At 46.0% G+C, this 12,082-nt stretch overlaps 1 protein-coding gene across 3 annotated transcripts; it reads left to right on the top strand.

Moving 5' to 3' along the window:
- Positions 1 to 1,987: 1,987 nt before the first annotated feature.
- Positions 1,988 to 11,721, top strand: TERF2IP (TERF2 interacting protein). 3 transcript variants are annotated; one of them, XR_012243052.1, is made up of 4 exons: positions 1,988 to 5,452; positions 7,276 to 7,388; positions 10,539 to 11,144; positions 11,315 to 11,721. XR_012243052.1 is itself a non-coding variant. In XM_073622639.1 (3 exons), the coding sequence occupies exons 1-3, from the start codon at positions 2,413 to 2,415 to the stop codon at positions 10,923 to 10,925; spliced, it is 3,540 nt and encodes a 1,179-aa protein (XP_073478740.1). In that variant the 5' UTR covers positions 1,988 to 2,412; the 3' UTR covers positions 10,926 to 11,721. The 3 variants fall into 3 exon arrangements, 1 of the variants encoding a protein (XP_073478740.1); XR_012243051.1 differs by having other exon boundaries at positions 10,539 to 11,207; positions 11,317 to 11,721; XM_073622639.1 differs by having other exon boundaries at positions 10,539 to 11,721.
- The last annotated feature ends 361 nt before the right edge of the window (positions 11,722 to 12,082 follow it).

Raw genomic sequence — 12,082 nt, 5'->3', positions numbered from 1 at the left:
TATGAGTAGTGTGATTCACCTTTGAGGGTTTATTCTTCAGGTGTGGGGCAGCGCCATTTACCTCTTTTATCATTTACCACCACTCTGCTCCATTATTGGAGTTCCCCCAGGGGGGAGGCAGCAGCCCAGCTAGGGTTGCCACCTGTCCGGGATTAAACCTGGACAGTTCGGGTTTGTAATCATGCGTCCGGGTTTCAGACCGCCTGAAACCCAGACACATTATTCAGACCGGACTATGGCTTCCCAGCAGGGTTGCTGGCTGCAGTTGTGTAAGCCGATAGTGTCCGTTACACTCCCCTTCACAATGCCCAAAGCTAACACTAACAATTTCCTCCCCACACACACACAGACGGGAGAGGAGAAAGGGCTCGATCTGCTCCTCTTACTCCTACCCCTCTGTGTCTGCCCACACTCCAATCCCCGGCACTGTGCCTCACAAAAGGAAAGTGGGGACAGGAAATTTGAAGTTCAGCAGCCTCAGTTACATCTGGATGAGAGGTACTGACTGCCAAGGGGTGAGTGAGCTCACCATCCATCCCTGTCTGTGACCGAAGTCTCCCCCCTTCTCTCTCCTGCCTCTGAGTGAGTATACTAACATACCTCCCAACTTTTTGAGATGGGAATGAGGGACACCCACTAACAAATGTATGTAGGCATAGGACACGCCCCCTGCCTCACCCCTTTAAAGGAGAATTAACCAAAAATAAAAGATTAGTTAAACCCACAAGGGCTTTTTTTTACCACTCCTAATCCTTTATATTGGCGTTTGAAATTTACAAATGCAGCAATTTAGAAATTGGATGAAAGGTTTAGAACTGGGAAACACTTTTTGAAAGATAAAAAGTGCATTTTATATACATCTATATAGATCAGACCAAAATGAGGGACAAATGAGGAGGAAAGAGGGACAGAGGGACATTGCTCCAAATCAGGGACAGTTGGGAGCTATGCACTAAGGTAAATTCGGGTTCTCAGAGCACCCCTTACATCAGAGTTCCCCTTTACATCAGAGTACTCAGTGTTCCCCCTTTAATCAGGGTTTCCAGAGCATCCCTTTTGTTAGAGTCCCCCCTTAGACCCCTTTTACACTGGGGCGCTTTGCAGGTGCTACAGCGCTAAAAATAGAGCCTGCAAAGCGCCCTGAAACAGCCGCTGCTGTCTCTCCAATGTGAAAGCCCTGAGGGCTTTCACACTGGAGCGGTGCGCTAGCTGGACGCTCAAAAAAGTCCTGCTAGCAGCATCTTTGGAGCGGTGTATACACCGCTCCTGCCCATTGAAATCAATAGGGCAGCACGGCTATCCTGCCGGCAAAGCGCTGTGGGTGGTTTTAACCCTTTCTCGGCCGCTAGCGGAGGTTAAAAGCGCCCCGCTAGCGGCCGAATACCGCTGCAAATACAGCAGAAAAGCGCCGCTAAAAATAGCGGCGCTTTACCGCCGACGCCGCCCCCCGCCCCAGTGTGAAAGGGGCCTTACATCAGATTCTGCAGAGTCCCCCAGAGGGAACTCTGCAAAGTTCAGATGTAAAAAGGGAACTCTGTGGATTCAGATGTAAAGGGGGACTCTTGTGATTAACTTAATATGATGATTGAAATGTTATTTCATTGCAAAATGCATAAAAGCATAGTTCATATATGGAGCTATATATATATGTATGGAGATATATACATATATATATATATATATATATATATATATATATATATATATATATATATATATATATATACACACACACACACACACACACACACACATACAGCATAATGTATAAAATAATATATATGTGTGTGTGTGTGTATTCTTCTTTTCTGGTTACTGTGCCTCACTATCATCTGTGTTCTTTGCATTGCCACCCTGAATGCTCCCGAATCCCCCCACACACATTCCTATACTGTACAATACAATGAGTTCCCTGCCTAGAAGGCTACGTCCTTCCAAGTTATGCTTATACTGCCAGCGGCGCCGTCACATGACACAGTAAAACGTCACGTGACACAACACCACCTCGCAGCTCAAGTATGGAAGTGGATCGCCTTTCCAGCAGCGTCGGCTGAGAGGCAGCATGCCACGTGACCTCAATGTTCTACACTGATTGGACAATGCTCTCAGGCAACAGAGACGTCGGACTCGGTAGGAACGTGATAGAAAATTGAGAGACGGAGACGTCGGAGTGAAGGAGAATAAAAACGGGAGTCCCTAAAAGAACAGGGTTGTATTTTAATGGACTGCTCAAGGGAACATAACTGTCCCATCAGGTGAGCTGCTGCTGAGTAGTCACGTGATGACTGCCTGTCATGCAGTGTAGCCTGGAAGGTACGACTGCTAGTATTTTCCAGCCTGCTGAAGAGATATAGGAAGTGTTCCTAAGGTGACAACATCTGACCAGTTGCTATGGTGATCTGAGGTCACAGGATGATGGCGGCGCCCAGCTCCCACTCCAAGGCACTGTTTGTGACCCAGGACGGTGTGCCGATGCGGTTCTATGTCCGGCCTGGACCCAATAAGCGTCAGCTGGCCCCTCTCATCACACATGGAGGAGGTGTGGTGTGTCGTATCCAGGAGCCTGGTGCCTTCCTCCTGGCCGACCCCACTGAAGACCAACTGGGCCCCGGCTACATCTCCACCTCCTTCATCACTGACTGTGTGAGCAGCAACCGCAGCCTTTCCCCCCGGGCTTACCGTCTACTGCCTCTCAAGCCTCTCAAGACTGGAACGGGCCTATTAAGAACCTTAACTTCTAGATTCTCCACTGTCAAATGGGGAGAGACTGAGGATCTCAAAGGAAAACCTACTGTTGTTCCGACTAACAATGCGGAGGCCACTGTACAGGGCCAAAAGGAAAATGCCACCACTTCAGTGACTACCCGAGATGGGGCGATTGGGGAGAGAGAGGACAACATGGAGCAGGTGGGAAATCTTAGCCCAAAGTGGGCTCAGGAAGATGATCAGGGCCACAAAGGATGTTCTCCTGTTGACATGGCCAACAAACAAGAAGCTGATGCACAGGGCAGTAGTGAAACCTGCACCTCTATAAAGGCCACCACAGAAGAAGCAACTGGGGAGGCAGAGGACAATGGGGAGAAGAAGGGGTTTACTAGTTCTAGAAGGGCCCATGGAGATAAGGAGAGCCACAAAGGAAGGTCTTCTGTTGACCTGACCAACAAAGAAGAGGCCACCACACAGGGCAATAGTGAAACCTGCACCTCTGTGATGGCCACTACAGAAGAAGCAACTGGGGAGAAAGAGATTATTGGGGAGAAGAAGGGATTTACTAGCCCTAAAAGGACACATGCAGATAAGGTGGGCAACAAAGGAAGTTCTGCTGTTGACCTGCCCAACAAAGAAGAGGCTGAACCACAGGGCAGTAGTGAAACCTGCACCTATATGGTGGCCACCACAGAAAAAGCAACTGAGGAGAGAGAGGGCAATGGGCAGAAGAAGAGGTTTCCTAGCCCTAGAAGGGCCCCTGGAGACAACGAGAGCCACAAAGGAAGTTCTGCTGTTGACCTGACCAACAAAGAAGATTTTGACATACAGGGAAATAGGGAAACCTGCACCTCTACAGTGACAACCACTAAAGAGACAACTGGAGAGAGAGAGGGCAACATGGAGAGAATGACCGGGGCCTCTAGGGAAGAAAGCAGCAAAAGCCCTGCTTCAAAAAGTAGAATTGCCACCAAACCAGCCTCTGAGTGTAGAGAGAACCAGAAAACCAATGTGTGTACAGCTTCATCTAGAGATAGCACCTGCATGGATTTGGCCACTGAAGATAAAAGGGGTGAAAAGAATACTGGGGGAGCTGCTGCTGCTCACAGTACATCTAGAACGCAAAAGAAGCCCCTTTCTGTAGGAGAGATGGATGTAGAACAGACTCTTAATGTAGATGAGAACTATAGTTCACTAATCATTCCAGATCCTAGGACCAGCACGCCAGCTCCTGGGAACCCCAATACTGTAAAGGACTTAGAGGCTGATACAACAGATGACAATGCCATCATGAAAGATGGAGAATCTCATCTTGTGACACAGTTTAGGAGGCCAAAAAGAAAAGTAGCAAGCATAACTATGTCTGGCGATGGAGAAAACCAGCATAGTCCAAACATGAAGCAAAGGCGAGCTGAGACGAAGACAAACATGCAAGAAGAACCCAGGAATGAGACACAGATGTCTGTTGATGAGAAGCACTGTGGTCCGGTAGAGGAGAGTCACGGTGCTGAATCCCAAGCTGGGCAGATGGAGCATCCTAAGGCAGGTTCCCCAAAGGAATACACTGCCAAGGAACTGGGCAGACAAAGTGTAGAGAGCCAGCAGGTTGAGGCAGTTATTCCACTTCAGGGTGATAAGGCAGCCACTACCCTACGACAAGGGAGAATGGCCTTCACCAAAGCGGAAGACTTGGCCATCTTGGTATATATTCGAGATAATGCTTCCTCCAGCTGTACAGTCACTGGCAATGTACTGTGGAAGGATATGGAGAAGAAAAAGGTGCTTAGGAGGACCTGGCAGGCTATGAAAGCACGCTATGTTAAGTACCTTGTTAATCACAAATATAAGTACAAGTTACCTCCCAAATGTTCTACTTTCTCAAGCAAGAACTCTAGTTCAAAGAGAATGCACGAATCTGATAAAACAAACGCTTCGTGGCTTAACTGTGCTTTGACTTCCATTATGACTCCTAAGAATTGCGATGCCATCCAACCTCGAGCCCCTGCTGATATTCCTCAGAATTGTGATACCACCCAACCCAAGGCCTCTGCTGATATCCCTCAGAATTGTGATACCACTCAACCCAGTGCCTCAGATTATTTCCCTCAGAATCGTGATGCCATCAAACCCATTGTTTCAGCTGATATCCCTCAAAATTGTGATACCACCCAACCTAGTGCCTCAGCTAATATCCCCCAGAATTGTGATACCACCCAACCCAGTGCCTCTATTGATATCCCTCAGAATTGTGGTCCCACCCTACCCAGTGCCTCAGCTGATATCCATCAGCAGTGTGATCCCACCCAACCCAGTGCTACTAGTGGTACCGCTCAGAAAAATAGCACTACGCATCCCACTGCATCTGCTATTACCCCCCAGAGAGCTAACACTATGCCACCCACTTCTGCTGTTGCCCCTAAAAAATGTGTTACCATGCTACCCGGTGCTTCTACTGATACCCCTCAGAAAAATGACACTATGCCACCCACTGCTTCTGCTGTTACCCCTAAAAAATGTGAAACCATGCTACCCATTGCTTCTTCTGATACCCTTCAGAAAAGTGACTCTGTGCTACCCAGTACCTCTGCTAATACCCATCTGAGCTGCAATGGTACACAGTATGAAGCCTTCACTTCTGCTAATACACTGGAGACTAATATTGCCTCAAAGGAACAATACATTTCAACACCCAGGAAGAGGTCATCTGATCCAACAAATGATAATGAGTCTTCAACGGAAGATAAAGGTGTGAACATATGCCAAGCTGCATAGCTGCAGTTCACTACACTAAATGTCTTTCATGTGAACCGGGACTAAGCAAAGTAACAGGTTTTCTTGATAGCAGCACCAGAAGGAGTTACTATTTGCCTTTCCATATCCAACACTTTGGCATCCGAAAACTTTTATGCAAGTTACAACTTGCTCAGACCTGTGCATGCTCTTCCTTGTTCCCATGCAGCTCATGGCTGGTGATTGGGCACTGCATTGTGGGAAGCACTGGAAGTGTCCTCCATACTCAGAAGGAGCAGTTTGTTTAAAGAGGAGGTAAACCCTGATGGGTTGTACTTCCTCTTTGTTTCCCTGCAAAGGTAAAGCATAACCTGAAACCGAAGCCTGCGATGTCACCGCTGTACCCTCTTCCACAAAGCGCCCATCTTCCTTCCGGGTGTCGCGGCTCCGGCGCTGTGATTGGCTGGAGCCGTGATAACATCACTCCCGCGCATGCTGCCAGTCACGGCCTAAAGTCTAAAGTGTGCCTGCACCATTGTCTACGATGCCTGCACCGTAGACACCGGCGATCGCCTTTTTTGTAAATATCTCCTAAACCGTAGAGGTTTGGGAGATATTTCGAGCACCTACAGGTAAGCCTTAATCTAGGCTTACTTGTAGGTAAAAGTGTTTGTAACTGGTTTACAACCACTTTAAGCTACGGCACTGGGTGAGCATGAAAAAGGTAAGTATTAACGTATAGTGGTGTCTGCTATTAAGGGAATGTGTTACTTTGCCTTATTCAGGCAAAGCACCAACTCACCATTAAGGCTGGCCATACATTATACCGTTTTCTTGTACAATTTTCCATTAGATTTGCCAAAACCATATAATATGAGGTCAAACCTAAACACTTTGATTTTGTATGCAATCAGGTAGGCCCTTGCACTACACAGTTGAAGGCAACTGTAAAGGAAATTGAATAAGAAAATTGTATAATGTATGGCCAGCTTAAAAGTCCAATCCAGTCCCTATTAACATCATGCCCCATAATTGTATATATATGTGTTGGCTCTTTGATACCTCCTGGTCTTGGCCAGGGGAATGTTTCGTGTGCAGTAGAGACATTCAGTCATGCCCATCTCCAGAATACAGGCATCAGAAGAGTCTATGTGAAGGTGCCCACTGAGGGCAAGATGGTTGTCAACCAATTTTGGTCAGATCTTTGAGGAGTTTTAAGGCTGCTACTGTGTAGATGAGCAACCATTTGGGCCAATAGTTCCCAACCTCAGTGCTCAAGTACCTCCAACAGGCCATGTTTCCTTAGATAAAATAGCTCTCGTAAATACCAAGCCATTGACATTGGGGGTACTTGAGGACTGAGGTTTGGAAATCACTGATTTGAACAATGGACAAGATAAAGGAAGTGGTTCACGAAATACCTCTAAAAAACGATGGTGACCGGACAAGGTTTTCCAAGCTGTGCACTGCTCCTTCCCTAGCCTAGTACCTCTGAGACAGGTTAGCTCCAACCATTGTTTTATCTACCTCTAGGTATTCCCAGCTACCAGATCTTTTTCGGGGAGCTAGAAAAACTTTCTGATCACCTCCTAAGATGAGATGTGACTAGGACTGTCTATGTGTGCTCTTTGTCTCCCACATGCCTAGGCTCAGACAGAAACACTTTGGCAGGCAGAGCACTCTTGTTGCAAAGTTGGGTCAAAAGGCATCTTCAGATGGTAGGATGGTGTCTTGGTTTGTGCTGGTCCTCAGATTTCTATGGCCAGTTTTAAACTAAGTAGAAATTTTGCTTAGAAAAACCTGAGCTTACTTTTTTCTTCTTCTCTCTATGCCTGTTAGGTAATAAGATGTTGCCTTTACCTCATTCCCCAAAGGCTGTTCGACCAGATAGGGAAGATTCTGGTAATTCTGAAGATCTGCATATATTTGAGGCTGCAAACCTGGAATTTGAGGTATGCTGTGCTACCTTCCTCTGAGTTTGTCGACACCACTGTGCAGTGATTAGCTTTTGTCAATGAAGCTGCAAAACTCAGCTTTATTATTAGGTTTAAGGAAAGAGTTGCACAAGGAAGGCACCTATGCCGAGAGGATGGCAAAGTCAGAGTGTAAAGAAAGAAGAAAAGTTTTAAATTAGCTGAACTCCAGGCAGAAATAAAGGCACAGATTACAGCAGCTCTGTACTCAATACATCCCTAAATTATTTTGAATTCGGGACTATGAAGACATAAAAAGGTGTGAGAATTCAATTGGGTTTAAAAACAAAGGTGGCGATAGGAAAATGTTATAACACTGATTGTTACTTTGTATTGGAGGTACTGCCAGGAGTTTACACAACATATCTAACCCCCTTTAATACACCACAGGAGACGTAGGCCCCTTTCACACAGCCGTTCTGATCAAGTCCACCTGTCATTTTTTCAGGGTGACCTGATTGGATGGTCCTCCTGATCGGGCTCATCCTTATGGACTGTTGGGTGTAAATAGACACAATCTGTTCTCCTCCGTGTAGGCCGATCAGATCGGAGGGCAGGCTGGTGTAAATGGACAGCAGAGTCCGTTTACACCCAGCTGCCCATAGAGCAGAGCAGGCTCTGTCATGTCCGCTCTGCATAAACTAAGTGGACACTGACTTGTCATGCGCCCGTTCTGCTCTGATCAGTAGGGGATGTCAGAGCAGATCCGAACCCCTACTGATCAGAATGGACTCTTCCTCATGTGAAAGGGGCCTTAAATGCTAGGGTGCTCTGATTTACAGAAAATGACTATTTGCTGTGGTCTCTCACTCAGCCCTTCTCGTCTTCACCCTGGTATTAGGGATTCCCTAGGCACTTCACAGGGGATTGGAAGTGACTTGCTGGCACCTGGAGATGCCAGTAATACAAAGTGGCAGTTAAAGTGTTACTAAACCCAGGACCCTGCATTCACTACATTTGGTCTCCCACAGTACACAGAACATGGAAATGCAATTATTTTAGTAAATATAAACTAAATACCTTTTTTCATCAGCAGTATATAGCAGTCATGTGACTTCTATCAGTGCCTGGTTAAAGCTTGTAGGAGGAGTTTTCATTCACCTCTGACTGTCCTAGTAGGCTTCAGGATCCCTGAACCTCTATCTGGACAGTGGCGATTGGCCCTGTGCTGATCACATACACCCTCCCTCCCTCAAAAAAAAAAACTCTCTAGCAATATACACCAAACTGAGCATGTGCAGGGTACCTCCAACTCCAAGGCACTGTTCTATCAGCAGATGGATTGGGGACAGTAAAATAAGGGGAGGATCAGAGAAGATAGGATCGAACAGCTTTTTTGCACACTGCAGAGGATTTACCCCTTAGGTTCCTCAGTGAGTATAACAAGCATTATTTACTGTATATACAGAATGATTTTACTGTTGTGGGTTTAGTAACACTTTCATTTTTATTTCCATTTTCTACCTACTGGTTTGTTTTAACGTAACTGTACTATTTTCATTTTTGAAGGTTGACTTTCTGAAATCCCCCCTTGTAATGCAGACATCTGCTGGAGAAGGGCTTACAGCCTCTGTCAGGATTGTAATTCATTTTCAGTGCCAGCAACTGGTGTCACTGGGATCTAATTGATTTTTTAATATTTTATGTATGAAAGTTTCAACTCTACAAAAGCTCCTCACTGAGGAAGGCCCTCCACTGCATCACATAGAGCAAAGCAGGGCCTCATCGGTGCCCTAATGTAAGGTTTTCAACATTGCTCGTGGGGAATGTGTCCAGTTCTGACAATGCTAAAACACAATCTTTCAGGAACTGCCAATAGCTCGGGTCCAGTTTAATCACTAGATGAAAGTGTATTTCTGGTTAAAAAAAACATATTCAGAACATTTCTGAATGCACATACAATTGCTGCTGCAGGTACAGAGATATACCCGTAGATCTGACAGAAATCCAGTGAGCTCCTAACTTCCCGTAAGAAGTGGACAAGTCTGCACCTAACTCGTAGAGCCCTTTCACACTGCTAGCACGGCTGCGTTAGCAGTAAAGCGTCGCTAGTTTTAGCAGCGCTTTACCGCTGTTATAGTGGCGCTTTTCAGCCACTGGCAGGGCGCTTTTAACCCCGCTAGCAGCTGAGGAAAGGGTTAAAACCACCCGCAAAGCGCCGCTCCCAAATCGCTTTGCAGGCACCTTGGCAGCGCTGCCCATTGATTTCAATGGCAGGGGCGGTTTAGGAGCAGTGTATACACCGCTCATGCACCGCCCCAAAGACGCTGCTCGCAGGACTTCTTTTTCCGTCCTGCAAGCGCACCACCCCAGTGTGAAAGCACTCAGGCTTTCACACTGGGGTGGCTTGAGAGGCGCTTTACAGGCGCTATTTTTAGCACTAAAATGCCTGAAAAGCGCCTTCATTGTGAAAGGGGTCTTAAGCAGTGTTGTCAGCCTTGCCTGAATAATCCTCTGCTGGACTACAGAACCCCCCCCCATATGTTATGGAGATGAGTAGACTGGGTACGGCAACACCTTCTTGCAGATGATCCAGGGTTATCCAAGGCACACAGTCTAAGCACCAGCTGGTGTGTAGTGGAGGGTGCTACCAACATTATTGATCCATTCTTTTTGAGAGGGTGAATCAGCAGATTTCCAATATTGTAGGATTAATTTGCGGGCCTGGAAAAGAAATACCCTTTTTATCATCGGACATGCCCAGCGTTGTTTTAGGAAAGCTCTGGCAGGGATTCTGCAAGCACCATTAGAAGTTCTGGCAGGAATGCAGAAAACACCATTAGAAGTCCTGGCAAAATATCCTGGTGGACCTGGAGGTTCAGGAATCCTGGAAATGCAGTGATGGGAGGTGTGAGAGCTTGTCCGGGAAATGCAGAGATGAGCAGCGTGAGAGACTCCTAACAAAGGGTAGGCATTCTGTTGCTTAGCAGGCAGGACTGTCATTACTTTTTGTAATTTTAGCGCAGCAGATGCACTGTCAGCCAACAACGGGAACTTCAGAGCCTGCCGGATTTTTGGCAGATCAACAGGTGTTTTCCTGTACTTGTAGCATTTTTTAAAGAAAACATAGGAAATTTACATGGATTCCAGAGATGTATTGAATGTCTTACAATATTTATCTGTTTCAAGGAGACTGATGACAACACAAGTCCTGAACAGCCAGCTCCAGTGGTCAGCCAGACTGAGAAGAACAACAACAGTACATCACATGTGGATGAAACGCCCCCCACTTCACAGGCATCTGAGAGCGAAGGCCTTCGGGAAGCCATGATTGATATGATAACAGAGTTTAAGCTCGATGTCTCCCTTGTAACACAAGCCCTCTTTTTTAACAGCGGAGAGCTGGGCAGTACCAGACACTTCCTGCGTACAGGCTCCCGCCCTGATGGCTATCCTGTTTGGGAGCCAAAGGATGACTTGGACTTAAAGAAGAACAACCCAAAGATGCAATCACATCTGATTAATAAATATGGTGCAGATAATGTTGCTAGAAGAGTTGCTTTCCTGGCAAGTTAGCATCATTTACAGTCATACTCTTTGAGTGCAGTAATCCACAGTAAGTACTCAGATTAGAGAGATTCATTTTGATCGCTTGCTATGAATCACTGTACTTTTCACATCACAGTAACAGTGCCACTTATCAAACCTGTAGGTGCCGTTGCCTGCAAATTTACATGTTTCACGCCTTTCATTATTGAATGGACGATGTTGTTGTTTTAATATAAGTCACTCTAAGTCTGTACAAGTTCAAATAAATGTGAATAATAAAAATTGGGGTTGATTTACTAAAACTGGAGAGTGCAAAATCTGGTGCAGCTCTGCATAGAAACCAGTCAGCTTCCAGGTTTTATTGTCAAAGCTTAACTGAACAAGCTCAAGTTAGAAGCTGATTGGCTACCATGTAGAGCTGCACCAGATTTCCACTCCCCAGTTTTAATAAATCAACCCCCTTGAATACTCACCTATCCTGCTGCCTGTTCTGCCTATCTGTGCTGCAGTGAATAGAAACCGCCAACTGAAGATTCTACAGACCCCAACACTTCCTGGAGTGTCAGATACCTTGTCCCCCGTGTCCTGTAGAGAGTAGCAGCGGACCTAGAAATTGACACTCCGGGAAGTGTCAAATTCTGCAATTTCTTCTGGTTTTTTTTCACTACAGCAAAGACTGGCAGAAGGGGCAGCATTCAGTGTTTTCTTCACGTGGAACAGTTTTAATAAATACACATTTATTTTAGTGACAGATTTGCTATAGCTTTGTTATACAATACTGTTACATTATATATGTTTTCAAGTAAAGTTTATATGTGTTTTATTTTCTTGTACATGTGTTTTCTTCTTCCTTTGGCCATCCGTTATTTAACTACACCCACATGCTATGCGCACAATAAGGGCTCATTTACAGTTGCTTTGGCTTCAACACACATTAAAGCGCCTACCGCTTCAACATGCTTTTATGATGTGTTTTAGTTGCTTCAGTGGTGCTTCGGTGAAGGGTCGGTGATGCTTCCGTGATGCTCTTTTGAAGCTTGACAGATGCCCTGTGTGTGTGTGGATATCTTATACCTGCAATTTCTCCACAACAAAGCGTAGCTAAAGCTGAATCAAAGCCTCTCAAAAGCCGCAGGTGCTTCAGGCAAGCTTTGTCATAGCGTTTTATGGAGGCTTTGAAGACG

The sequence above is a fragment of the Aquarana catesbeiana genome, linkage group LG03 (assembly GCF_042186555.1).
Source record: "Aquarana catesbeiana isolate 2022-GZ linkage group LG03, ASM4218655v1, whole genome shotgun sequence".
NCBI classification, from domain to species: domain Eukaryota; kingdom Metazoa; phylum Chordata; class Amphibia; order Anura; family Ranidae; genus Aquarana; species Aquarana catesbeiana.
Note: the sequence above shows the minus strand (reverse complement) of the source record. Positions and strands in the feature narration are given on the sequence as shown.

What these genes read in the sequence shown, in the direction of transcription:
- TERF2IP (XM_073622639.1), top strand. Translation starts at nt 2,413, where the DNA reads ATGATGGCGGCGCCCAGCTCCCACTCCAAGGCACTGTTTGTGACCCAG. An exon ending in GTCTTCAACGGAAGATAAAG is followed by an intron (nt 5,453 to 7,275) that starts GTGTGAACATAT and finishes TATGCCTGTTAG; the next exon opens with GTAATAAGATGTTGCCTTTA. An exon ending in CTGCAAACCTGGAATTTGAG is followed by an intron (nt 7,389 to 10,538) that starts GTATGCTGTGCT and finishes ATCTGTTTCAAG; the next exon opens with GAGACTGATGACAACACAAG.